This window comes from Cynocephalus volans, chromosome 6, assembly GCF_027409185.1.
Source record: "Cynocephalus volans isolate mCynVol1 chromosome 6, mCynVol1.pri, whole genome shotgun sequence".
NCBI lineage: Eukaryota > Metazoa > Chordata > Mammalia > Dermoptera > Cynocephalidae > Cynocephalus > Cynocephalus volans.
In genome coordinates, this window is record NC_084465.1 from 113,088,322 (window position 1) to 113,115,769 (window position 27,448).

The window sequence follows — 27,448 nt, forward strand, 5'->3', positions numbered from 1 at the left end:
AGTCCCTGAGGGAAAAGGGGGCGGGCGGAGGGGAGGCGGCCAGCTGGAGCTATGCAGGGTTGAGTGGCGCGTTGAGCGGACGCAGATTCGTCGGGCGGGCGGGGCGAATCGGTGGACAGGACGCGCGCTCCTCTGCGCCTCTTCCCTGCCCCTTCCTTGCGCCGCCGGAGGTCTAAGGGGCTGCAGATTCGCCACTGTTCCTGGCTTCAGCCGTCGCCTCCCTTCATCCGCCTTGGTGGTGTCAAGAAAATAACGCCCGGTTAGTCAAGTCGTGTTGGCAGAGTCGACCACTTTTTCTGGCTCTTTCTTCCTCACACAACTCAGGGGATAGCCCACTTCTGACCCAGGAGGAAATGGCTCCAGCCCAGAGCTCCTGTTTGAGTCCGATGAAAATTTCCAGTCAGGTGTAGAGGATTCCCGAGTAATTCAGAGGAGGAGCCGGCCTGTCGAATCTGCGGACCCTTCTGGGCGGGGCAAAGGCGCCGCGCGCCGAGGGGCGTGGCCAGAGCGTGCGGAGCCCGGCGGGGCGGGGCGCGGCGCCTGCTGCAGGACCCGCCGAAACCGGGGCGGACTGGGAGGGGCACCCGGGAGGTGGAAGGATACCACCAGGAGCGGTGACTCAGGCCGTTTGCCCGGCCCTGCACTTGATGTCGGGAGCGTTTTCTTCCCACTATCATCCTTGGGCCTATAGCTGTTTAAGATGCCCATTTGACAGATGGGGAGACTGAGGCCCGTAGAAGGTGCCGCATTTTGCCATACTTAGCCCACAATTAGTGGTTAAATCCGGGACTGTCTCCGCGTTCTCTAATAGGCCTAGTTGGGCCTAAAGGGCCTTAAATGGGTCGTGTAAAATATAATAAACTAGATCCTACAGGATCTGGAGTGGGCTGGTCGACTCTCCAGGCATCATGGCCCCAGTGCCAGCTTTCTTCAGCTGGGGCTCCCTATGCTCATGGGAGCCCGCCACTCGAGGTCAGCACCAGCGCAGGCCTATACCTGGGACCCTGGGGCCGGGTCCCCCTCAGGCTGGACACCCTTTTTATCATGTGTGGACGCAGACACCCTGGTCTCTGGGGGGAACGGCACTCCCAAGAGGCCCATCAGCCTGAGCTGAGGATGCCCTAGACTCCTGACATCTCTATATCAGTTCCTCACTATAGGACCTTGGGCAAGTCATTGACCTAAGTTTCAGATTCTTCCTCTAAAAATGGATGTTAATTCCTGTCACACAGTACTATTGTAGACATCAGAACAGTGCAGGAAAGAATCTTGGAGCCCGGTTTGTGTAAATCCACCATTTCAAGGAACAGAGAAAGGGGACTTGCCCAAGGTCTCACACCACAGCAAAGAAGACAGAGGATTAAAACCCTTTCAAATTTTGAGGGAAATGAGGCTAAAAAATTAATTTACATGGAGGCATAGGTGATGAGATCAGATTCCTTACTTTTGCCCCAGGTGAAAGGTGCTGGTTCATTTTCTCAAATCAAACAAAGATTCCCATGTGATGGTAAGGGTAATCCGAATTCGGTTTCACTGACTAGCTGTGAAACCTATGAAAAGCCCCTGGTATGTAGCACTCAAGAAAGAAACTTACACTAGGCTGGCTAGGTAGCTCAGCTGGTTAGAACTCAGCCTTATAACACCAAGGTTGTGGGTTCAGATCCCCATACCGGCCAGAGGCCCAATAAATAAAGTTAAAAAAAAACAAAAAACTTACACTAAATCCTCAATGGAAGAGATACAGACCCTGAGCTCAGGAACAAGATTTCAAAGGCCTTTAGCCTTGAAATAACTCTCCACATTCAGAAGCAATTGGTCCATGTCAGTGCCTGACAGGGCTCGCACCTGGAACCCACTCCCTGCCAGGTACATTTGCCTCCACCTGCCTCTTAGGAACAAGTAACCTCCCAGGAAGTCCCCCCACCTTCATCCCATTCACAGCCACAGGAACATATGTGAAACACAGTTTATTGTACAAAACGGTGCATCAAAAATTCAGTGTCTGAAGAGCTCTGCATTCCACAGGCTAATGACTGGACCTTCTCCCTTAAAACTTCCTCACCCAACCCTTGCTAAGGAGTCAGGCTGGGGCACAGGCCCTCAGTCTCCCAACACCTCCAGCCCTGGCCCAGGAGAGTGAGAACTGGGTATAGATGCATAAATGAAGGCCTAGGGCAGTGGGCCAGGTATCACCCCTTCTGCGTGTGGCCATAGGTCACCAACAGTGGGGGGTTGGCTTGGACCTCCAAAAACAGGGAGGATCCTTCTAGGAAAGGCTGGACCTATGCCTGGGGCAGAAATACCCAAATCCCTCTAAAGCAACTAAAGCAAGAATGTGGAACCCCTCAAAGTATGGGGCCAGGGAAATAGTTCCCAAAAATGCCAACTGTGAAATAGATTCTACAAAAATAAAGCAAGGGTTGACTGCCTTCTGGGGCAGCTGTGTGGGCCTGTAACCTTCTGACCTCCACATCTTGTGCAGGAGCAAGGGACTGAAGGTCAGCATCACAGGTCCACCTGGGTCTCCCTGCCTCCCCTCTATCTACTGCATGGTACTTGGACTGAGGACCTTCCACTTCCTCCCTTGTTCCTCCCAGCCTAGGTGCAGGGTAGAACTTACAAAACCCATTGAATGGACGGACATGGAAAAATCCCTGGGGATATAGGAGCTGCCCCAAGGCCTGGCCCAAAGGACCCTGCGGGCAGGAATCTGGTGTCTACCTGAGAGTGGCCCGCAGGAAGTGGCTCCAGCCAGGGGTAGGGAATGAGGTCTGCAGGCCCCTGGGGCCTCTGGTAGACCCCTACAAGAGGGGCAGGCAGTGCTGCAGCAGTGGCTGACACCAGCCTCACACAGCCTGCAGCTCCCCCTGCAGGCGACTTAGCTCCTCCAGCTCTTGCTTGTAGCGGTCTGTCTTGTGTGCCACCAAAGAGCGGTAGAAATGCAGGGCAAAGGCCACGAACACGAGCCCCACGGGTACCATGATTGCTGTGGAGGCCATGGCTGCTTGCCAGCCTGGCCCATGGGTCCCACTACCACCACATGCTTGCCGAGGTGGGCAGGCCTCAGATGATGGCTCAGCGTGTGATGGGGCTACAGAAGCAGAAGGTGGGGGGAGGTTGGAAGCTGGACTAAGGGAGGTGGCCACTGATGTCAGAGTCCCAGGCACCTGGGTTGCAGGTACCACAGGGGCCGGTGTGTCCAAGGGAGCCCCTATGGGCACAAACTTGACCCAACCAACCAAGACAACTTCAGCAAGGAAGAGGAAGGTGCCCAAGGCAGTGGAAAAGCCCCAGGCCAGCTCCACGTAGCGGTGGAGCCGCTGGTGTGGAGACTGGTGGACAGAGTTGAGGTTGTGAATGTTGCTCACAGCTTCAATGTGGGGCAGCAGACACGTGGAGACCATGAGTGCAAAGAGGTGCACAGCCACCAGCACAGTGGTACAGGCACTAAAGGCCACCAGCAGGCCTGGTGGGTATTCATGGTTGCTCTCCAGCTGTACCTCCACCATGGCCACCTGTAAGGACAAGAGGGATGGACTGAGTGCCCGTAACCTCCTCAATAGTAGAAGAGTTTTTGACTGTTGGGATACATCACTGATTTATTCCTAGGACCTAGAATGGTGACTGGCAGGAAGAAGGCACTGACTTTGTCAAGTGAACAAATGGGCAGCCTTGGCAAGGCTCTGTCCTGTTCTGGACCTTGGTTTCCCCACCTGGCTATCAAGAGGGCTGGATGATATGTTTGACAATTTTACCTTGTAATAACATAGGGGTTAGCAACAGATTATGGAGCTGGGCTGACTGGGTTCGTTCTCAGCTCTACAAGCTGTGTAATCTAGAGCAAGTGACTTAGCTTTGTCTGTGCCTCCATTTCCTATCTGGAATAGGGGGTTGATAATAGCACCTACCTGCCTTATAGGGTGGTTGAGAAAATTAAATGAGATGATACATACCAAGTGCTAAGAACAGTGCCGGGCACACAGTAAGCACTAGGTAAGTGTTTTCTGTTATTATAGTTAACGCTAAAGTCTGAGGCCAGAGTTTGCAAATTGGTACACCATGAACCGAAGCCAGCTTGCAGACATGTTTTGCTTGGCTCACACAATGTGTTTTTTTTTATTGAATTACTTGCCAACTTTTAAAACTCAAGAGATTTCATATAAATATCTCTATTTCCAGATCCTCTGGAAAACTTGGAAGATCTGGTCACACCAGGCCCACATTCCTGCATGGGGTCTCTCAGCTAGAGTTGAGTCATGGCTGCTCCCTGTGGACAGGTCATGGGGTCTCTTGATCACCAGTCTCACTTGGCCAACTTGGCATCCATAGTACCTGCCTGGCCTTGGCAAATATTTGAATTGATGACTCTGTTCTAGCAATGTATAAATTTTGGACTCGAGACAGACTGCCTAAATTCAAATCCTGCCACTTACTTGCTGTGGGACCTTGGGCAGCTGTCTTAACATCTCGGATCCTCAGTTTTCTCATCTGTAAAATGGCCATAGTAGTGGTAGCTACTTCATAGGATAATAGAAAGTCAATGAACATAAAAGTCACGAGCTCAGTTCCTGGTACTTACTGACAGTTCAAAACAATTCGTGTAATGTTATTCTAACTCAGGCTACTTGGGTTTCAGAATCTGGATCTTTCCTCATCCCTGGTTCTCACAGGGTCTAGTAGTTTGCTCTGGGGCTAGGGGGAAGGTACAGAGCATGGCAGGTGGTGGTAGGAAAATAAGGCTGAATATTTTGGGAAACTAGGCCATAGCAGGTGTTACCAGGTGTTTTCCACAGACAGGGATCTGGGTCAGGTTTAATCCTGGTTTTTCCCAGAGCCAGGCCCAGCCTTGCTCACCCCTGCCAGGACTGGGGCCAGTCCTTCCCCCAATACCTACACATCCATCCTCTTGATCCTGCAGAGAAGGCCCTGGCCCTTAAGCTGTCACCCCAGCAACCTGCAAGTCCTACAGTTGGCCAGACTGTCCCGTTGGGAACAGGCTGGACCATGGGGTTGACCTCCCTCAGCTGCTCCCTCCCTCTGCAGTCTGTGAAGATGAAGAGAAGCCAACTCCCCGCCCCTAAATGACACCCCCAGGAGGAAGGGGGGTTCGGTCTATGGATTCTGGGACCCCAAATAGAAAATCAGAGGTCTAGGATAACCCTTAGAGACTTTACCTGTCATCATTCAAATACAGAGGCTAAGGCACAGAGAGGGCAGGGACTAACCCAAATCACCTAGTACTATGACCCTACCTCAGCTGCCTCTGATGTCCACCCCAACTGCCTCTGATGTCCACCCCAACAGAAGCACGTTCCCAAAAGCACCCCCCCATCCCCTTTCTTCTTCCTGTAATGAACAGTCCGGTGACCCTGGGTCCTAGTTCATTCTATATTCTTTATCTGCTGAGTGTCCTTGGCAGAGTGACTGCCCCACTCTGGGCCTCGGTTTCCACACTTGTCTAATTAGCAGGTTAGTCCGAGCCACCTCTGGTGTGTGTCTTGCTCTGATGTGCTTGGATCTGGGGTTCCTGATGACAAGAATCACAGTTCATCTGGGGCGGGTACTTGGCAGGCTACAGAGGGCGCACCCTCCATGATCTCAGAATTTCCCACTGGCCTGCGAGGGGAGGAGGCTGTCCAGGGTCACACAGCTGGCCATAGCAGGGAGGAGTCAGGACTCGTGTCTGTTGACTCCTCACCATAGGACTGACTCCCTCTATCCCACTTCTTGTTAGGCCACTTCTGGGACCGTTAGCTGGTATCCTCCTCCCACACCTGCAGCTTATCAGCTTGAGAATCGCTTATCAGCTTCCCTCCCCAGCGGCTTCCTCACGGGCATCACCTTTTCTCAGTTTTCCTGGGTGATACTAGCACCCTTTGTGCCTTCTGCAGAGCAGCCTCCTTCCTCGGGACGGGCCTGCCTTCAGTTGCATCCAGTTTATTCCCACCCCCACCCCCGTTGATAGAACCCCTGTCCGGCTCTGACTTGCCTTTGAACTTCTCATGAGGACCTAGTGACCGCTTCTGCCAGAAGGATCACTCTGCCCTATCGTTGCCTATGTGTCCCCGTTGGTGACTTGTTTACACCCTCCCCCATGGCCCGTTTATATCCCTGGAGTCCTGTTAACCCACCCACACCCATAAAAAGGGACTTGTTCAGTCCATTGGGACCTAGTTCGTTCCCCGTTTAAACTCCATCTTTCCCTTTCCTCTACCCTGTCTCCCTGGGGGAACCGGTTACTTCACCCCCACCCCGTGTGCCCCTTCCCTCCCTCACCATGGCGAAGCCCGAGAGCAGGGCGGACGTGCGGCTGGAGGCTTTGAGCTTGGCTCGGCTGAGGTAGAGGCGGCGCCAGCTGAGCGCCCGCAGCGAGTGCTGGCTGGCCCCCATGAGGTCGAGGTAGCCGCGGTGCACGAACTCCCGGTACGTGGCCGAGCCCGCGGGGCTCTCAGCCTCCGGGTTCAGCGGGGTCTGCTCGCCCGCGTCCCCCTCGGCGCCCTTCATCCTGGGGGGGGGGGGGGCGGCACCAGGAGGGCTGAGCGGTCACAGCGGGGCCGAGGCGCCTCGGAAGCCCCAGGAAGGCCGGCCCAAAGCGGGGGAAGGCCCCATCCCCCGGCGGGGCGAGCGGGGATGAGGGCAGTAGGAGCCCGGAAAGAGGCGACCCCGGCGAAGCAGGAAGAGCAGCGGCTGCGGGGAAGCCCCAGGGGCCGAAGCGGGAAAACAGAGGCCGCAACAGGAACTGGGGCAGAGGCGGAGCCGGGGCGGCCACATGACGGGGTGGAGCCGGGGGACGGAGCCCCCGCAGTCCCAGATCCGTGGGCAGAGATCCCGGGGGACCCCGCGAAACCACCGCACCAGGATTACCATGCAGGCGCCCGAGCCCCAGCCTGTGACTGGGAGTTCCGAGCTCCAGACCACTCCAAGGCACACCTGGACACTCCCAGGTCTAAGCAGTAAACTTGGGAAAGGTGAGCTCATTCACCTGTAGAAACGGCAGGGGCCCCTCAGATCGATCTAAACAGCCCCTAGGAGTGAGCCCTTCGGCTATCCCCACCATACCCCAGTTCCCCGACGCTGCAGACAGACACACGAACTCGGCGGCCCCGGCTGGAAGATTCTGAGTTTTATAGCAAACCGTATTGTACAAACCCGGGGCCCAGGGGCCCAGCCCGGCTGGGTCCCCCACTTGCCCCTCGCCGGGCTGCCTCCTCCCCCTCCCCCAAGCGGCCCCATCCTTGAGCCTTTCGCGACCCCCAGGTCCCCCCTCCCCTCCAGCCTTTGGTCCGCCCAGTCCCACCCCCCCACCCGCGCACCTCCCTGTTACCTGAGGTATGTGGATAGATCCCCCCTCCCCAACGTGGTACAACCCGGCTCCCCCAGGAGGCCCGGGCTGAGGGGCGGGACCTGGCCCCGACTCCGCCCTCTGGCTCCCGAAGCCCCTCCCCAGCACCGGAGGAGGGGCGGGGAGAGGTGGGCCAAGAGAGTCTGTTACAAAGTTCCCATGGCAACTAGAGGGGCCATTTCCAGCCTTAGCACTGGCATCGGGAGGTGTCCGTTGGCTGCTATTTCCATGGCAACCAGGAGTGGCAGTTCCCTGGGCAAATGGGATAGTTTCCATGACGATGAAAGAGTGGGTAGAGCCAAGCTGGAGGAGTCCCATCTTCCCCATCATTGGGCTGGCACCCCCCACCCCCAACTCGGGTCAAGAGGGGTGTAGCTGCTCAATACAGTAAAGCAAGAGAGAGCCTGGGGGTGGCGCAGTCCAAACTGGGTGCCCACTGGTCCAGTCTCAATCCCAGCTGGTCCTGTCCCCTCACACTCCGGCTCTCCCAGGTCCGAGGTTCCCCCGGTTCAAGTAACACTTCAGTACAGATGAATGTTCAAGTATTGTGCGGAGAGGCAGGCAGGGGGCTGGGGTACCCCTCACCACTCCCCTGGGCCACGAGCTGAACAGCGGTAGTCCCGTGGCCCCCACTCCTCGCAATAGCTGCCATTTTCAGTGACGTTCAAGGAGTCAGGGTCAGGAGGGGAAGGAACTGAAATCTGGGGAGGGGGTAAGGAGAGGGGTGACCCCCCTGAGGGGGTACAATTGCCCCCACACCTGCTGTTGCCCCCACCCCCCACTCAGCCCTGGCTTTCCCCTGGCTCCCTAAGTCCCCCTACCTGACACCAGGATCCCCAATTGCTCCTCTGGTTTCCCTTTTTGGCCCCCCCATCCCACCCCGCATTCCAAGACTTTGTTCCCTGAACCCTTGGTGGTCTGCTTTCTGCCCCCTCCCCCCGCCCATCCTCCACCTCCCCCAGCCCCTGGCTCCCAGTATCCTGTGTGCAGATACCCTTTTCCCATTCTCCCTCCCTCAAATTTGCACCTGAACCCCCCTCCCACCATCCCTTTGGCTCAGCACCCCCCAGAACCTCTGACCCATTCCCCCCAGGGGATGGACAATGAAGCAGGTGAAAGGGGGAGGAGATGGGAAGGACAGACCCCCAGAGATATCAGTGCAGGGGGAAGAGAAGGGGGAAGCTGGCTCAAGTTCCTGGGCAGGAATCCCAAGTCAGAAAACTCAGGAATCCCAAGTCACGAGGTGGGTAACCTGGCCTCCCAGCAAGGGGTGAAATGAAGGCCGAGGTCCAGGCTCCTGATGAGTCCAGGGAAGGGTGGGGGGGCGCCCAACTAGCTGTCCTTGAGAAGTAGCTTCTCCTCTGGGCAGCGGAAGGGGCCAGGGGGGCCAGCGGCTGCCAGCCGGGCACAAGCTTCAGGTGAGAGCTGGCGGCAGGAGCGCAGGTCTAGGCGGCGTAGACGCGGGCAGCGGCGGAACAGCGGGAGGCAGTGGTCTGTGAGGCGGTGGCAACCTGGGGGATGGGACAGCAAGAGTTGAGACCAGGTAGGTGAGTGGGGACCAACAGGGGAACCCGATGGACAGGGGACCATGCTTACCAGCAAGATTGAGGTGCACCAGGGTCTCGCGGAGTGGAGATGTGGGGGCTGTGAGGAGGTGGACACTGGGGTCCCCGACGTGGGCGCAGTGGCTCAGGTCCAGGGCGCTCAGCTGGGGTGCATGGCGCAGCAGGAGACGCAGGGAGGCATCTGTCAGCTCCAGGCCTGCCAGGCGCAGTTCTGCCACCCCCTGCAGCCGCCCCCGGCTCTCTGTTTGTCCTGGGCAGGCAGAAGATAGTCAGCACCCCTGGCCACTCCTGTCCCTGCACCCAGGTGTCCAGAAGAGCTGTCTCCATACCCTCACTCCTCACCAACCCCCAAACCTGCTTCCACCATAAGCAAGGTTCAACTAGCTGCACTCACACAAGGCTTGCTCTTCTCCCAAATACCCAAACAACTGACTGCAGCTCATCTGTGCATTGCTCACATCACCTCCTCAGTGAGGCCTGCCATGATTACTGTCTGAAACTATAACATTCCACACACTCCTACCCCTTCCCTGCATTTTTTTTTTTCATTTTTTCACCATCTGACATATTGTATACATTTTTTCCTACTAATCTTGCTCTCTTTCTAGGAGAATTCAGTTCCATTGAAGGCAGGAATTTTTGTCTGTGTTGTTCATTGCTCTAGCAACTGAGACACACTAGGTGCTCAATATATATTTATTCATTCATCCAACACATGACATTCCTTTTTTTTTTTTTTTTTTTTTTTTGTCGTTTTTTCGTGACCGGCACTCAGCCAGTGAGTGCACTGGTCATTCTTATATAGGATCCGAACCCGCGGCGGGAGTGTCGCCGCGCTCCCAGCGCAGCACTCTACCGAGTGCGCCACGGGCTCGGCCCGAACACATGACATTCCTAAAGGGCCTTCTCCCAGGCCCTTCTCCCGCTTCCCTCTCTTCCATGATTCGTAGTGAACAGTTGGACACTCCCCTGGTCACCACTCTGGGTCAACACCACTCTGGCCTGAACTCCTGCCCCAGCCTCCTCACTCATTCCAGTATCTCCTCTTCTTCCTAGCATCCACTGAGAGCCATTCTCAAACACAAACAGGACAACATCCCTCCTCTGCTAAAAGCTCTGAGGGCAACTCAAAGAAGTCCAGTCTTGGTAGAACATTCCAATTCCTATAAGGTCTCATACCTGTCTCTGCTCCTAATTCCTCTCCCTTACCCCCAAACACATAGGCCAAATTTCACAAGTGGCCCTGCCCAAGACACAGCCTGGCCAGTGTCCCTGGCTTTCAGGTCTGAGCTCAGAGGCCTCCTCTTCTCCCATCTCTGGGGAAGAGTTCACGCCCCTCATCTTTGCCCCCAAAGCACATGTCTGCCTTTGTTTTATAACACTGGCTGTCAAACTGGAGAGGCTTCAGAGTCCCCCGGAGAGCTGGTTAAAATGGCTTTGCTGGCCCCACCCCTGGAATTTAGGTGGGTTTAGGGTGGGGCCTCAGAGTTTACTTTTCTAATAAGCTCTCCAGGGATGTTGATGCTGCTGGTCCAGAGAGCATACTTTAAGAACCACAGCCTTGGGAGACAAGTTCTCTAATCATCATTCCTGTTTACTGATGAGAAAATTGAGGCTCAAATCATAAAGCAATCTGTCCAAGCTCAGATTATAAAGAAACAGAGCCAGGAAGCCCAGGACTGGTGACTCGAAGTCCACACTCTTACCACAATGCTGTCTCCTGCCAGGCACCAGCCTAGCCCTGAGATAAACTAGATCAGATGTCACAAACTCATGAAACCAGACTCCAAAAGTGGAATCTGTATAGTGCTAAAAATTTTCTTAAATTAATGACTAACAACACAAAAAGGACTTTTTTTTTTTTGGTGGCTGGCAGGTACAGGGATCAAACTCTGGACCTTGGTGTTATTAGCACCATGCTCTAACTAATTGGGCTAACTGGCTGGCCCCAAAAATAGCATTTTAAGAAAGAAATTCAGATACTGAGCTTTGCTTTGAAGAACTGTTAAGATCTAGCATCACTGGGGACCCCCTCTCCACCTGACAGTGATGGGCTGGAGCTGGGCTGCTAGAGGCCACCCCCTAATGTCCTGCACCAGAGCATCACTCTTCTTGTCTGCCAGGCCACCTCTGCAGATGCTCGACTTTGCAAGCCCTGGATTCTACTCCTCCTCCTGTCTTTGAGGAGCTAAGAGCCTGGAGAGGGGATACATTTACAGATGCCTCCAACCTTAGGCCACAGTTAAAGGCCATTAGAGGAAAGGAGAGAAAAGAGAGGTCACTTCTGGTTTGGGTGGGGGAAGTAGTCATCTGCCAGGATTTCACTGAGGTGGTAGCATTTAAGCTGGGCCTCCCAGGGTTTGAACATGGAGCGAGGTGACAGAAGAATACAACAGGCAGAGGGCAAAAGTGAGGAAGTAGAAGGACTTCCAGTTCTGCTCCAGGAATGCTGCACAAAGCCAGGGAGCCAGGAAAGGAGAAGTGGGTGCACAGTCCTGACACACACAGCAGCCCTGAGGGCCTGGAAGGCTCATCTTGGGGAGCTCCTGAGGAAGGACTTGAACTGAAATGAATTAAGGCAGGAGGAGGTGGGGTGGGTCTGTCAGATAGCCAGCACTGTTTCACCTTGTGGAATGCAGCCCACCCCCAAATCTTTCCAATTCAGTCCAGTTCCAGTAAGAATGGGCAGCAGGTGAGGGCACTGGCCTGGCTCTGCCTGTGTGACTTGTGGCAGTCACTCAACCCCTCTGGGCTTCTAGTGCCTTGTCCAGAAAATGCTTCTCTAGTCCCCCCTTCCAGGGTTGCTATGAAAGGGGTTAGGTGGGAAGAAGGGAGCCAGGAAAGGAAGCTGTGGAAGAACTTTGCAATTATTCTCTTATTTAAGGTCCCAGCAAATCTTTTGGAATCTTCCCTCAAACTAGACCTCCCTTTTATCCCGACTGTTTGCTCATTCAATTTATTCATTCAACAAGTATTTACTGAGCACACCACTGAGTAAGCAGCCAGCCCTTGCCATCACAGAGCTTAAGAACCCACTGAGAGGAACAGAGCTGAAATCACTTCTCTGCTGCACAGTGATGTGCTGGGAGGGGACTGCTTTCACAGATAAGAGGGACTCTGAGCTCAGTGGGGGGAGGATCAGGGAGGGCTCCTAGGTGGAAGTGGCATTTGTGCTGAGGCCTGAAGGATGTCTAGGTGTTAATCAGATGGAGGAGGATAGAGCCTAAGAGGCAAAGAGGAGTAAAGGACCTGGGTTGCAAGGAACTTGATGATGAGGCTGAGGTGGCCAAAATGCAGGGACAGCCTAGGTCAGTGGGAGCCAGACCATGCCGGGACTTGGAGACTGTGGTAAAATATTGGTCTTTATCCAAAAAGCACCAGGGAGCAATGAGAGTTTAGAGCACAGGAGTGACATGGACAGATATGCCCTTCTGGATGGTTCCCCTGGCCCCAGTGTGGAGAATAGACTGCTAAAGGCCAGAGAGGATGCTGTGAGTGTCCCATCTCCTGGATTTATGAGAAGCTCCAGTGCCCCTACCTCCCACCTCCATATGACCCCTCTGCTCCCAGCAACTCCCTCCACCCTATGGGCCTCCTGCCTCAGCAAACTGCTAATCGTGCCTCACACTTCCTGGGAAAACCCTGTCCCTTTCAGGACTCAGTTCAAAGCACACAGCAGGTGAGTGAATGAACGATCGCCAAGCCAGGTCTTCCTGCTCAATCTCATGTGTTCTTTCCTTTTCTCAGATACTTTAACCTACTGGCCAGCCGCCAAAAACAAAACAAAACAAAACAAAACAATAAAAAACCTTTAACAAGACCCAGCATGAGTCAGAAGAGACCTTAGAGGCCTCGTACCCTCACCTTGGCCAACCCATTCTACAGATGTAAAACAGGGGCCGCACCTGGTTTGGTGTCTGGTGGAGGCAGGAGCAGCTCGCGGAGCTGGGAGTCTTTAACATCCTCTATCCAGCGGAGGTCCAGGAGCCGCAGGGCTGGCAGTGGGGCTGAGCCCAGGGCAGAGACAGACAGCCAGGAGCAGCCGGAAAGCACCAGCTCCTGCAGGCCTGGGAGTGGTGGGGATGGGTCAGGAAGCAAGTGCTGCAGGCCTGTCCCCGTCCCTCCCCTGTCCTGCCTCACCACCCCACCCTACCTTGTAGTCGGTTGAGAAGCCACATGAGCTGCTTCTTGGAGACACCTGTCCAGCTGAGGTCCAGGGCACGGGGCTGGCGGCGAACCACACCGCTGAGCATGGGCGGGGTCAGAGACTTCCGCCGGCTCAGGTCCATTCGAGGCCACAGACGCTTGTCATAGCACCTGTCAGCCACAAGGGGGAGACAGAGACCTCAGTCCTCAGCTCCCAGGGAGCCCACAATCCCCACACTCTCTCCAGGCCCACACAGCCGGTGGCAAGAAGCTCCTGGCCCCAGGCCAAGAGCTTTGGGACCCCACTCCATCACTAACTGGATGCGAAATCCTGGGCAAGTCCACTTCTCTCCCTGAGCCTCAGAGGCCTCACTTACCAAAAGAAAGCAATGACCCAGACTCTGCCTGCCCCACAGGGCTGCTATAAGATCAAATAAGGTAATTACAGTCCATGGGCCTTAAAGCTTATAAAGCATTATGCAAAATACAAACTCAAACACTTCACGCACCATCTAATGCAACGTCAAAGGGACTGGTGTTATCACTAGTCCCCACCTCCTTTGGGCTTCTTGATTCCTCCCTGGCAAAGCCAGTGGCTCATGGATAAATCTTATTGCCTCTACTAATCTCTGCCCCTGATCCACATCTGCCCCATCTTGATGCCAGCTGCCCAAAGCTGGACTGACAGCCCTGATATTTTCTCTTTCTTTGATTATTGTGTTTCTCCAACTAAAATGTAAGCTCCATAAAGGCAGATTGGCCTTTTTTCACTTCTGTATCCTAGTCTTCAATGCACTGTTGCGTGCAAAGTAGGTTATTTGTTGCACGTTTGTTGAATGAATGAATCAAGCCAGTGTGAACTACTTACAGCTCACATGGAGCACTCCTCCCCACACTCATCTATTCACTCAATGTTTACGGAAGGCCCGGTAGGTTCCAGGTATTGAAGCTACAAGATGAATGAGGCCTGAACAAAGTTAAACAGGTTTCCTGACCCCAGCACTCCAAGAGCCTTGACTAGTCCAACATGCAGTGAACTGGAGAAGGGCTTCCCAAACTCACTTCACCAAGGAACCCTTCCCCATCTCTTCCAAGGTTATCTATTAACATTTTGTAGTACACTAAAGTTCCTCTGGGCTGTTTGGGAACTCTCTTCTAGTTCAGCTGTGTCAGGACATTCCCACTGGACTAGATGGACTGTGTCAGACGCAACAGGGACAGGGCAGGGCCCACGAAGCTCGTCTTTCCCTTCAAGAAGTTCTGGGCTGGAGCAGTGTCCCAAACTCCCGTCATCAACTGTCCACTTGTCTGCAGACCATGAATTCACCTTTAAATCATCCCCTCTTTGCACTGAAAATCAGTATTGTTTCACATAAATATGTTAACCTTAAAAATAAATTACAATACTCTAACAAGCATGAGAAATTAAATAAATAAATAACAATAAAAACAGACCAGGGTTATTTTGAATTCTAGTGAATTCTAGGGCTATTGCTGTGGCTTTAGGCTACCACTAAAGGCTACTTCTGTTAAACAGGGAGATAATCAAGTGTTAGAGAAGTATTAAAGGTAAAACAGCACCCAACGGAGACTTCCTTTTCAAAACTAACAGAAGAATTAAGCCATGTTTTTAATAAGCCGGGGATACTCCAGAGCCCCAGGTGACATTTTAGGAAATGCTGGAAGCACAGACACCAAGAAGGCTTCCATTTGAACAACTCCACTCCTCTGCTACCCAAACTCTTGTTCTCTCCTTACCCCACCTCCGCCTTTTGGCATTATAACCTCTTCCTCTCCGGATACCTTCCACTCAATTAACTTTTGCAAATCTTTCCAATTCTAAAAGGGAAAAGGAAAAAACCAACCCAGCTTCTGCCCCTAGGTCCAACCCCTTTTCTCTTTCCACACACAGTGAAATCCTGCTCCATCCAAAACCTCTCTCTGCCTACTCTGACCTATCCTTGAATCCCAGCTCAACTGCTACCACTTCCTTGAAGCCCTCCTGGATTGTCCACAGCTGGAAGGGAACCCCTCTCCTTGAGGGCCCCCACAGGCCCTGATTATGTTTCTGTATCATATTCCATGAGAGCCAGGCCAAACCACCCACCTGCCTACAGACACACAATGCTGTCTGGTGCCAACATGTTTGGGCACATGCTGTGCCTCTTCCAGAAATGCCAACCAACCCAGATCCTGCAAGGCTCAGCTCCAGTTCCTTCTCTTCCCGGAAGTCTCCCTGACCCTTTCTTGGCTGGAGCTCATCAGTCCTGTTACCGTTGTATGAGGACATGGGGGTTAAACCTCAGTGGCAGCCAACAGTCACTGAGAACCTCTGTTATCAAGTGACCAGCTTCCACTGGGCCCAGAGCAGGCAGATGACAGGGTTCTTGCTACACGATCAGGGGAGACACAGTCTGAGGTGCTAAGCGACACAATAAGAGTCAATTCAAGGACGGGGATGGGGAGCCTCATGGAGAAACAATGTCTGAACCAAGACTTTGAGGGAAGAAGTGGCTATTTCAGAGAGGGGAGGGGAGGGGAGGAAGAGGGTGTGTTCTGGGTGGGGAAGAATCGGTGTCTAGGCCCAGGAGCAAGACAAAACGGAGAGTTCTGGGAACCTCAGGGAGCAGGAACTATGGGCAGTTCATCATCTCATCGTGATGATGAGAATGATAATGATGATAATGATGACAATGACAGCACTGATAACTAGTGTTCCTCCAGGGTTCACAATGTACCAGGTATTGTACAATGCGTTAAGCATTTAACCTCAGAACAGCCTGAGGAGGTAAATACAACTATTATCATCTTTTTACTGTTAAGGAAAATGAGGCCCAGAGAGGTTAAGAAACTCGTTCAAGGGCCCACAGCTACTAAGTGCTAGCAGAACCAAGCTGTCTGGGTGGCCAGCCTGAGCTCTGAGTGCGGAAGAGGCAGGGGTGGGGCTGCAGGGAGGCTGTGGTAGAGACGCCAAAGGAAGAAGGGCTAGGATGCCAGGCCACGGACTGCTGTGGCCACAGAGCCCAGAGGTGAAGTATGTCAGCTGGGGGGATCTAAACTCCAGCTCTGCCACCTCCAGGCTTTGGGCAACCGTAGGCATGTCACTTGCCTTCTCGGGGCCTCCATTTCCTGAACCATAAAAGGTGAAGGATGGCACTTACTTCCAAGGTTTGCTGTGACAATAGAGGGAGATAACACAGGGGATGTGTTTAGTGCAGTCACAGGGGCCCAGTTCATGCCCAAATGACAAAACAGGACTGCGGGATTTCATTGTGAGCACACCAGGACAACAACAGATGGGTTCTAAGTTAGGGAATGACACTGAGGCAAGAGGTAGGAAAAACTCTTAAGAGCCAAGGCATGCCGTCGTCTCAGAGAGGCAGGGCTTCATGTCCAAGTTTCCTAGCCCATTCACTTTCTCCTTGACTCCAGCCACCCTCATGCCTGAGTCAGCACATTACTAAGCCCACTGGCGAAACCCTAAATTCTAATCTTAAACCTAGCTCTTGCAGGAGCCCCTCGGGACAGGGTGCTGGGCCAAACTGCTCCCTGCAAGCTCACAGTCTCTGGGGCTCCAACCACAGCCACTTCTTCCTTCTCAGAGCTCTCTGGGCTCCCTGAAGCCACCACCGTCCTATAGTCTGTCCATCTGCAGGCCTTGACTCCCAACCCCAGCTGGCCTTGACCCTGCATTCCAGTCCCTTCCTTGCTGCCCTCTCTGCACATGTCCTTGAAAGCCCCAGGCCTCTTCCGGCAACTCAACAACTCCTCCATACCTTCCCTGCCCACCCTCTTTCCCCTTGCTCTTGGAAGAGCACTTCGCCTCCCAGTTCCAAGAGATGAACGCCACCAGACAGGAAAGCCTGCAACTTCCTGCTCTCTCACCTACAAATTTCTCCAGCTCCACCCTCTACTACCTCTTTCCACACTCCATCCTGATTTCCTCACTTTCATTCATTCATTCAGCAAATATTTTTTCAGTACCTATTGCATGGTAGGCCATCCTAGAAACTAGGGACACAGCAGGAACAGACAGATCAAGTCCCCACCTTCGAGTTGACGTCACTGACACTATGCAATCTGACTTTGGTCCCCCATGACCCACTCCATGGAGCACAGCCAAGGATACCAAGGCCTCCTTGTAGCAAAATTCAACTGCTACTTCTCGGTCCTTCCTCTCCCGTGACCTCTTGCCAACACCCACCAAGGCTTATCACTCATTCCTCCCTCAGTCTCTCTCCTCTTTGGGGCACACCTCTGTCCTTGATTTCCTCCAATTTCTCTGCTGCTTTCTCTAACTCTGAAATACTGACATTCTACCTTCCACATCGTTGAAGCTACCTGAATGTCAAAAACTCCCAAGCTTCTATCTTTGTCTAGAGCTTCCGACCGGCAGGTCCAGTTGCTGTCCTGCCAGCTCCAGCTGGCTGGCCCACAGACCTTGCAGACCAACCCTGTCAAATCTGAGCTCTGCACTTTCTCCCAAACCTGCTCCTCCTCCATTATTCCTGAGCTTGGGGAATAGAGCTGTTGCCCATCCAGAGTCCTGCACCACAAATTCAGTTGGGTGAGAGTTGTCCTGCTGCCCCCAAAGCAAATTAGCCACCAGGTCCAAGACATTTCACTTCTTAAAGTTCTCAACCTGAATCCCTCCCCACTGCCCCTGCCTCTGTGCCCAGACCTGGCACAGCCTCCTGAGAGGTCCCACCGTGTCCCCCACAGGCCCTGGCTCTGCTCTGCCCTCATCCTTCTCATCGAAGCCACCATTTTATTGAGTGTTTAGTAACTTTCAGGCACGATGCTAAGTGCTTTGCAGAAACCACCTCACTGAACCTCCATAAGGTGAGCTTTAATATGAGCCCCAGACTACAGATGAGAAAACTATGGCCTTGAGGTGTAGCTGTCCACCCATGGCCACATGGCCAGGAAGTGCTGGAGTCACACTGGAGGAAACCCATGGGTCAGACTCCAGGGCCCAAGCTGGAAACCACTGTGCAATCCAGCTTGCTGCTCTGTCCACTTCCGGTCAGATGTCTCTCCTTGAAGCAGAAATCAGGGTCTTTTCAGTTCTGGATCCCATGTGCCAAAGGCTGGCCTTGAAGGGGACTCAGCAAACATTTCTTCAATTAATACATGAGGCAGGGGTGGTAATTCCCAGCAACTTCTGCAACTATCTGCTTCTATGTTACCAGTTGACTGGGAATTCTTCAAGGGGCACAGATCTATGTTCTGAGAACTACAAGTCCTTGCTTTTGGTAAACATCTGTAACTGTGTGAGTAATAGTAATAATAATTTCAGTTAAGGCATTAACTATAGTTCCTATTTCCTAGGTACTGAGTTCAATTCTTTATGCATATTAGCTCACAAAAACACTATAAAGAAAGAGCTTTTATTATCCTGGTTTTCTTAGATGAAGTAACCAAGGCACAGTGAAGTTATGTAAATGGCCCAACTGCATACAGCTCCTTAGGGGAGAATAATGTTCGGTGGCAGGCCATTTGCCTGCAGAGACCAGAAGGCCTGTACTAGCACCCCAGACCTTGGCTGAAGGGAGAGGACAGGAGTTGCAGTTCAGCTGCTAACGTGCACTGCGACTTCAGGTGTCCCTCATTCTCTCATGGGGCAACTACTACAAGGAATAAATCAGCTAACATTGTGAAGTGCCCTACCGGAGGTCCACAGCGAGTACCTGGGAAAGAGCCTGAATTTACTCATTTATAAAACATTTCTTGAGCACCTACACTATCCCTTGTCACATGCTGGGGACATAAATATCTGACAGACAGTATCTGCCCCCTCCCAGCAACTGACAGGAACAGAAAAAAGAGTCAATGAATGAAGGCTTGTCAACACGGAGAGGGCCTCTGTGTGCTCTCTGAGGGGAACAGAGTGCTGTGGAGTTTGATGGAGAGAATTCTGCTGGGGCCGGGATCAGAGAGGCAGACAAGAGGCTGGGGAGGGTGACCGGCATTTCTTAACGAGTGAGGTTCAGGAGCTGGGGGGTGGGAGTAGAGGAAGGAGAGTGGACAGAGGGTGTCGCTGTGGCTCCAGGTGAGGAAGCTCTGAGCTGAACCAGGAGGTCCAAGGGGCCAGCAAGGGGCATTCCATACATAAACGGGACCAATAATCAGACTGCCCCCAGAAAAGGGAGCATGGAAAGTAAGTGAGATCATGCATTACAGCACTTAGTACTATGCTTGGCACACACTAAACAATAAATAATAGCTATCATTAAGAGGAAAGACTCTGGAGCCAGAGGGCCCAGGTTCAAATTCCTGGTTCTATTCCTTCCTCTCCAAATGACCTAGGGCCTCAGCTTCATCTCAGCTGCCCCACAAAGCTGGCTGCGAGGATTAGATGAGCTCACAAAGGGAACGCACACTGCGCACAGTGAATATGGCAGTGTCACACTATAACAATACATACACGCTACAGAAGTATTATCTACACAAAAGCAAGGCCCAGAGAGGATCAGAGACCTAGTATAAGTCACAAAGCAAGTGAGAAGCACGCTGGCAATGGAACTCAGGCCTCTCTAGGCCACTCACCAGCGGCTCCAAGTTCGGCAGACTCGCATGCAGATACACAGCTCTCGGGGCCCGAGGTGCTGGAAGACACGAAGCCAGGCGGCCCGGGGCAGAGGGTGGTCGGATCCAGCAGCTAAAGGCAGCGTATCAGGCTCAGGGCTTCGAGGTGGGGGCCGTACCACATGCCTCTCCAACTGTGGAGGCCGGGGTGGTGGGGCGGGGCCCAAGGGCCAGCTGAGCAGAGGCGCCCCACTGCCAGGGCGCACAGCCCGCCGTCCCCCACGGTTCTCTTTCTCGCCAGAGCTGCCCCGGGCTGGTCTTCGCCCATTCCGGGCCTCGCCAGGGGCCTCATCCTCACTAAGCGATGTGCCTGATGAGTCGGAGTCAGAGTCCGAATCAGAGGAGGAAGAGGAGGTATCAGGCACCCGCTCCAGCAGCTGGCACATCCGCTTGAAACGCTCTAGCTTCTCCCTCTGTGGTGATGGGGATGGCACCGCCGGACCCTCAGCAGAGGCCAAAGTCGGCTTTGGTTTCTGCAGGAAGACAGGTGAGGCTGTTCTAGGGCCTGAAACACATGTTCTCCCCCTAACCCCCCACCACCACCCATGAGGAGTCACCAGGGGATGTACAGCCCAAGGGACAGTCCTGAGTTCCAGCAGTGGCACTGCTGCTAAACAATGTGAGACCTTGGACAAGTCAAGGTCTCTGTACTTCATTTTCCCCATCTGTAACACGAAGGTGCTAATTCAAAGAATTAAAAGCCTGTGGGTGTCGATGGCTTATAAACTTCCAAATGCAGTAAGGTATGGAGAACACTAGAGACCTGGTTTTGAGTACTGGCTAGCTTATCAACTCTGTATGACCTCGGCAAGCCCCTGCTTTATCATATATGACATGGGACACCTGGACTAGACAATTCTGAGCATCTACTCAACAATGTGAGAGTAACAGGGACCACCTGGCCCCGTGCGGAGCACCCCATGGTCACTGACTCACAGTGCTCTAATGCAGTGGCGATTTGGGCTACTCTTTTTAGACACAAGGAAAGTGAGGCTCAAAGAGATTAAATGACTTGCCCAAGGCAACAAACTGACAAATGGCAGAGGCAAGATTTGAACACAATGAGGCAGACCCTGCCTTTAATGTGTCAGTGCGAAGTAATATCTGAGTTCTAGCTTTGCTGTGAGACTTTCAGCTAATCTTTGAACTTCTTGGGCCTCATCTCCCTTGAATTTAGGTAAATTTTATAGTTAACAAGTCTCATTTACTTTCATTACGTCATTAGATTTATACAGTTCTGTGGAATAGATGGGTAAGGTGGGCAGCATCATCTCCATTTCACGGATGGGAAAACTGAGGCTCAGAGCAGCTGACAAGTTGCCAAGATCATTCAAAGAGTAAGCAGTTGGGCAGAAATGTGAACTCAGTTCTTTCCCCTTTAAGGCTCGGAAAGATGAGGTGAATGGACCAGATAATACCTTAAGGGCTCTTGAGAACTCAGGGGCTCCTGTGGCCTGGACCCAACCCACCCTCCCACCCAACTCTTCCCAGGGGCCCAGACCCCCATTATGGCCAGTGGGGCTGGGGCAGGACAAAGCCAGCAGGAAGATAAAGAGCTGTGTCTGTAGGGTGGAGGGTGGGGCAAGGAAAGGTAGGAGGGGGAGGGAGGAGGTCCCCGGCACACCTCCCAGTTCTCGGGAGGGAGCCCAGGGTGGCAGGACGAGAAAGCCTGGCTTGGATTCAGAACCCTGGGGGGCAGAAGGCCGGGGCCGCCTGGGTCCGATCCTCGGAGGAGGCAGGCATCTCCACCCACCTTCTTCAGGTGCCTCTCTCGGCCTCCTTTCACCTACCAGAGCAATAGGCAGATATGGGGGAGGGAAGAGACCCCATTAGGCCCTCAATGACCACAAAACTTAAGGCCCACACCCTTCTGTTAGACTACAAGTCCCAGAAGCCCCCATCTCAGGGAAGAGTCTGAGCATGCTCACCTTGCAACCAGTGTCTTGGCTCACTGAGCATGCTCTCATCTCCTCTTTCTTTCCCCTCAGGCCCTTTCCAACCCCTCCCTCCTCCTCCTCCATAGCAGTTCATTTGAGCATGCTCTCTCCTTCCTCCCAAACCACCCAGGTTTCTCAAATCTTCCCAGCCAGTGCCAATTTCCCCCCTCACCTGTACCTCTCCTCCACACTGAGTATGCCCCATCCCTCCCAACTCCTGACCCACATCTTCCAACAACCCCTGGACAAACCCACTGAAGCATAGCCTCCCAGACCCCCTCCCCCAATAATGGCCAACACTACAGCTCCCAGAATCCCTTACGCTTGACCTAGTGAGCATGCTCCATGGCTCACCTTTTTCCTTGGGGTGGGGGGCTCATTCCCTGCCTCCCTCTCCTTTCGTTTGGGGGGCCCAGACACGTCCTCTGGGGGGGGGCCAGGAGGTAGGGGGCCCTTGCGCCTTGGAGGGGGTGGTGGAAGTGGCGGCTCCTCTGTCAGCTTCCATCCACTCCCCAGGCTGGCGCCCTCCTCACCATTGTCAGCCCTGCGGCGGCCTGGCCCCTCACCTGAATCCTGGAGAGATGGAAGCTGGGAGTGAGGTGCTGCACAGCTCCCCAGCTCACCACCTATCCAGCCCCCAGTCCAGCCCCTGCCCCTACCTTGTTGGTGCGGCCTTCCTGGGTGCAGCGAGGGCACTCCCAACAGTTGGGGATCTCTGCATTGATGACACCCTCAGCCTTCCCCATCTGTAGGCAAGAGGGCAGGGAGTGGATGTAGGATGCTAGCAAACCCAGCAGCAGTGTGCCCCACCTCCTTGCTCCCTGACAATCGGCCCCATCCCAGATCCCAGGGTCCCCAAGACTATCACCTTCAGGCAGCCAGGGTGGACGATCTCGTTGCAGATTGTACACTCCATGAGGCTCAAACCAAATTTCTCTTCCTCTCCCTCCACTGTGTCCTCCTTCCCAGCCTCCCCACACAAGAGGCACACAGCTGTGTGTGGGAGCACGGGCTGTTGGGGAAGAGGGGTATCAGGTACCCCGGAAGCCAGCAACAGGGGAAAGACCCTTCTCCTTCTGGGGACCCTGGCCAGTTGTTGGATAAGGTTCAGAACCCATGTGGCAAGCTAAGTCAAATCCTGTATCTTTTCCTTTTTGGCAGTATGACCTCGAGCAACTGATCTGACCTCCTTGAATCTCTGTTTTGCATCTATAAAACGGGGCTAAGAATCTTTCCCCTGCAGGACTGTTGTAAGAATGAGATGATGGAGGAGGCGCATTCGATACAAAGTTGTATTCACTGTTGTGATTGTCATAACTGAATCCAGGGCCAGTGTGACCCTGAAAGTACAGCTGGCTTTGGGGAGGGAGACCACAGGCATATATCGTAATAATACTCAGAGAGGCTGAAGATATGGCAGCAGTTTGGGGTGATTCTGAGGCTGCTCAATTGGGCAGCCCAAGGGTTGCTCTGGATCCCGTAATGAACCCGATTTGGGCAAGACCCCAGGGAACACTAAAGGCAGCCGGCTAGTCTTGGAGAAAACGGTAGCAGCCTTCAGACAGTGTGACTTAGGGGAGGATAATGGCCATACTGAATCCTACTGGGGATGCTGAGGGTTGTGAGAAGCATCAAGGAAGAAGCAGGTAGGGGAAAATGGCACAGAAGAGCAAGGCAAGGGGTTGGGGGACGAAGGAAGAGAAGAGAGGGGCTGTGGGGTGAGGAAACTAACCAGGAAAGAGCAGCTGGAGGAAGAGGGAGGTGGTGGTGTGGGGAGGGGGATGCAGGATGCAGCTGCTGGGGAAGGGGCTGCTCTCTGGAGCCCAGGGAAGCTCAAAGGATGAGGAAGGCAGGGAGGAAATCCCCATTTCCCCCACACCTACTGTGTGCTAGGCCTCTGGTGGGCACGTTCACACCCCTGCTATTGTTTAATCTTTACAACTCAGCAAAGGAAACATTTTACAGAGAAGGCACCTGAGGTTCAAAGTGATTTGCTCAAGGTCACACAAAGGGTGAGCCTGGCCTCAAATCCAATGGATGGATGATGAGGAAGAGGCCAGAGAAGAGCAAGCCTGTTCACAGGGGCCAGCTGTGGGAATAGGCCACTTATGCACAGATACCTCCGGGGAGTGGTACCGCAGGGGCTGAGCTCTCCGTGGGTCTGTGCTGAGAGCTAGGAAAAGCGTGAAGGTAGGGACTGGGTCAGATTCTTCTGTGCTCCCTAACACTGCTCCCAGCTTGGAACTAAGAAAATAGACATTTAAACAAACCAGGGAACAGATGAAGGAAATGAATGAGCGAACAAACGGCAACTCTATAGTACACTCTGGGAAGCAGCCACCCCAGAAAAGAGCTTGGGCCAGCCGGGGAGGGGTGCCCAGAGCTCCAAGGGGACTCCAAACGCGGGGGCAGAACTCACGGCAGTGCACTGCCGGAGCAGGCACGACTGCTTCATGCGCCCAGGCCCCCCGAACTTCTTCATGTCTCGGCAGAAGTGGCAGTCCCCGCACTCAGTTCGCACACAGGCCCGGCAGCGGCGGCAGCGGGTTCGGCGTCGGCGCGCTCCGGCCCCCGGCCCCCGGCTGCTCGACGACATTGGGGGCGTCAGCAACGCCGAGGGCTGTGGGTGAATGGTAGCAGGGTCAGACGGGCCTGGGAGACTCCTGGCAGCAGCTCTCCCCACCCCTAGGCAGCCAGAGCTTGCCCTCCTACCCACGGGGACAAAGAGGTCACCCCCTCCTGTGTGAGTCTCAGGGGGAAGGCACTCCTTCTACTCAAGGCCTTTCCCTCCCTGCAGCAGCTCGTCTGGCTCCTGGGAGCCATGAGAACTGGCTTCCTGACATTACTCCTCCTCTACCACTTCCTCAGTGCCCCTTCCTGAGCCCAGGGAGGAGGAAGGGATACTGAGTCCTCTCCTCTGACGTCACCACACCAAAGCTCCTTTCAAAGGCCAGGGGCTCCTCATCTGTGGTGTTATTTCAGAAAGGTCCCAGCTCTCCTTGTTTTCCAAATATAGAACACCCCAGGATTTTCCCAACTTAAAATTCCCCAGATTTATCTCCAAGGCACCCCCAGATTCCATGGTGGAAGCTCCAGACTTTTCTTTCTCCTTCTCATAAGCCCCAGCCATCCAATCTCTCTTGCTCCCAAACCTGAATATCTTCCCTAGATCCAATGGGATCCTTACTCCCCCATCCCTAATGATCCACTCTGCCCCCCAACTTCCGGGGCTCTGACACCCCCCTGAGATGTTTCTTCAGAGTGTCTTCTCAGCCTAAGATCTCAGCTCCTGTGTTCCCCTCAGAGCTCCTTCTGCTCCATGCCATACTCCTGGATCCCTCGGGTCAACCTAGGCAATCTCCCAGATTCCCTGGGATTCTAGAATCCAGCCTGACATCTCCACAAAACTCAGGATAGGCTCGGTCTTAGATTCCCCCCAGCTTCCCAGGCTGCTTTCCATCCCTAATTGTCTGGAATCCCTCGGGTTCCCCTTCCCATGGAAACTAGATCCTCCAAGATCCCATACAGACTCAGCACGCCTGGAAGGTCTCTTCCCAGTGAAGAGTCTTACCCCAGCTTCCCCCTTTTCAGGGACTTCCAGACCCATCCATGAGGGTAAGGGGCCCTCCAGCGCTCCAGGGGAGGGGCCTGGAGGGCGGCGACTGCAGGCGGGGGTGGGGGGTCTGCAAGGGGAAGCAGGGTCTAGGAAGGAAGGCCAGTTCCCCAGGGTTGAGAGACACTAGGAAGGAGGACTGGAAATGAGGAGTTTGGAGCAAAGAGAGGGTGAGGCTGGGGGCGGGGAAGGTAGAGAGAGGCCGGGCTGAGGATGAATGGGAGTGGGAGCTGCCCGGGTCTGGGGATGAGGAGGAGCCGCACGAACCCACCTCACACGTGTCCCGGGAGCCATCTCTCCCTTCTCGGCAGCTCCCGGCGGGTCGGCGGCCATCGGCGGCGGGGGGGCCGGGCGGCGCGGGGCGCGGAACGCTCAGAACGCCGGGGTCCACGGCCCCCCGAGGGCGCTCGGCCCCTCCCTCCGGCGGAGGCCGGGACGGCGGCGAGTGGAGATGGGGGGCGCCGGGGGCGAGGCCCTCCCACGGGCTACGGCGCGGCCCTTCCAGGGGGAGGTCCTGCTCCGGGGGGCTCAGTCCCTCAGCCCCCCCAGGCCAACGGGGGGTCCTCGGGCGCAGGGTGCTCAGCTTCTGCCCGGGCCCCACTCAGTCCCGGGTCCGAGTCACAGCTCCCCTCCTCCCGCCCCGCCTCTCCCCAGCGCCCCCGGCCCTTTAACTGGCCCCTTCCCAGCCCCCACTGCCCAGGGGTCCAGGGCCAGGCCTGGGCCCCCCACCGTATCCGGGGTTCAAGCCCCGCCCACCGCCGGTTCCCGGGGAGGGGGGGGTCCCTGCAACCTGCCCCCCTCCCCTGGGCCCGCCCCTGGACTGCGGCCCCCGGCCCTACCGATACGGGGCGAGGGGAGGGGGGCGAAGGAAGCTGCTCCGGCCCCGCCCCCCAGCCCGCGCGCGCCCCCTCCCTCTCCCCCTCCCCCCCCGCGCGACCCTCGGGAGATAGGGATTTAAATAAAATTTGAATAAATCCCCCTCCTCAAGCGGGAGAATGGAAGGAAAGGATGGAGGGGGACAGGGAAGGGGGGAGGGGCAGTTGTGGGGGTCTCAGCCCCCCTGGTCCCCCGGCCCCGCTCTGCTTCGGCCCGGGGCCCTGACCGCCTCTCTCATCCCTCCTCAGCTCCTTCCTCCTTCCTCCTCTCTTTCCCCTCCCCTCCCTCCTCCTTCCCTCCTCCTCCTCTTTACTCCCTCCTTCTCCCAGAGGAACCCCGCCCCCTACTCCCTCCTTCCTCCACCACCTCCACTTTCCAGGACAAACGGGCGCGGGGTACGACGGAAGTTGTAGTCCCGCAGCCACCGATGATACCGTGGGAACAACGGGACACTGGGGCCAGCGCGGACTACAAGCAATATGGCGGAGGGCGTGCCAATCCGGGAGCCGAGGATGCCGGGAGTTATAGTCTGTTTGCCCCGAAGCTCCCCGTTGCAGAACACAGAGAAGGAGCGGGAACGATGACTACAAACAAGATGGCCTTCTCCCCAGACTCGACCTCCTTCCCAGGCATTCACACGCCCTCCTGTCCACAACCCTCCGCGTGTGTGGTACCTGACGGGAGTCGCAGTCCATCTGCTGCCTTCCCGCTGCCATTTCTACTCGTCAGGAACAATGGAAAGGTGAAAAGGAACGAGGACTACAAGCAAGATGGCGGAAGAGGGGCGTACACCTGACTAGAAGTCGATCTTTTGAGGTGCGATGGGAAAAGTAGTTTTCTAGCCTTCTAGAGTTCCTTAAGAATGGCGGACCCAGGAGGATAAGGAGACTACCGAAAAGATGGCAGGCTGCCTAGCCTCACCCCGCCGCCTCATTCTCCCACCTCGGGCACCTCGCCCGCCTGAACTCTAAAGCCCCTCCGGGCGGCGCGAGGCCTGACGGGAGTTGCAGTCCCCGGCTGTCCGGTTCTCTGCAGTAGAGACAATGGAGGGAGCGGGCGGGGCTGCCGGCAGAGATGGCAGCCGAGGGGGAGCGGGGGCGGCGCACGGGACTTGTAGTCCAGGCGCCAGGGCTGTTCCCGGCAGCACCGGGAAAGAGGACTACAGCGAAGATGGCAGCCTAGCCGCTCGACCCCTGCGCCAGAGCCTGCTGGGGGTCGTAGTCCCTTTCTGAGCTCTACAGAGAAAGGACGTTGGCTGTCGAAACGTGCATTACCACGCCAAACTACGAGCCGACGGAAACGGAAGGTCTCTTTCCTCCTTTCCCCGCCACCGGTTTCGGAACGGCCTGCCGGGAGATGGAGTCCCAAGCGTTCGCTCGCT

General features: G+C 54.8%; 2 protein-coding genes across 6 annotated transcripts; both read right to left on the bottom strand.

Moving 5' to 3' along the window:
- Positions 1-1,985: 1,985 nt before the first annotated feature.
- On the bottom strand, positions 1,986-6,709 carry ORAI3 (ORAI calcium release-activated calcium modulator 3). The gene is made up of 2 exons (XM_063100404.1): positions 6,277-6,709; positions 1,986-3,515 (listed from the first exon to the last, which is right to left on the bottom strand). Exons 1-2 carry the CDS (start codon positions 6,502-6,504, stop codon positions 2,847-2,849), a joined length of 897 nt encoding a protein of 298 aa, XP_062956474.1. The 5' UTR covers positions 6,505-6,709; the 3' UTR covers positions 1,986-2,846.
- Positions 6,710-8,420: 1,711 nt separating this feature from the next.
- FBXL19 (F-box and leucine rich repeat protein 19) lies at positions 8,421-26,783 on the bottom strand. Of its 5 annotated transcripts, none has more exons than XM_063099943.1 (11): positions 26,742-26,783; positions 23,998-24,198; positions 22,447-22,590; positions 22,238-22,324; positions 21,933-22,151; positions 21,395-21,427; positions 19,603-20,114; positions 13,061-13,224; positions 12,813-12,974; positions 8,939-9,157; positions 8,421-8,853 (listed from the first exon to the last, which is right to left on the bottom strand). In XM_063099943.1, exons 1-11 carry the CDS (start codon positions 26,781-26,783, stop codon positions 8,675-8,677), a joined length of 1,962 nt encoding a protein of 653 aa, XP_062956013.1. In that variant the 3' UTR covers positions 8,421-8,674. The 5 variants fall into 5 exon arrangements, with proteins under 5 accessions (XP_062956013.1, XP_062956011.1, XP_062956012.1 ...); XM_063099941.1 differs by having other exon boundaries at positions 21,266-21,427; XM_063099942.1 differs by lacking the exon at positions 26,742-26,783 and adding an exon at positions 25,150-25,185 and having other exon boundaries at positions 21,266-21,427.
- Between the last annotated feature and the right edge of the window lie 665 nt (positions 26,784-27,448).

Bases quoted from the DNA above. Each gene is read 5' to 3' on its own strand.
- FBXL19 (XM_063099941.1), bottom strand. From the start codon at position 26,783: ATGGCAGCGGGAAGGCAGCAGATGGACTGCGACTCCCGTCAG. The intron at 20,115-21,265 runs GTGTGCCGGGGA...GTCTTCCTGCAG, and splicing joins TCCCTCCCGAGAACTGGGAG to AAACCAAAGCCGACTTTGGC. The intron at 13,225-19,602 runs GTGAGTGGCCTA...TGTGGCTGACAG, and splicing joins TGCCGAACTTGGAGCCGCTG to GTGCTATGACAAGCGTCTGT.
- ORAI3 (XM_063100404.1), bottom strand. From the start codon at position 6,504: ATGAAGGGCGCCGAGGGGGACGCGGGCGAGCAGACCCCGCTGAACCCG. The intron at 3,516-6,276 runs GTGAGGGAGGGA...TTGTCCTTACAG, and splicing joins TGCTCTCGGGCTTCGCCATG to GTGGCCATGGTGGAGGTACA.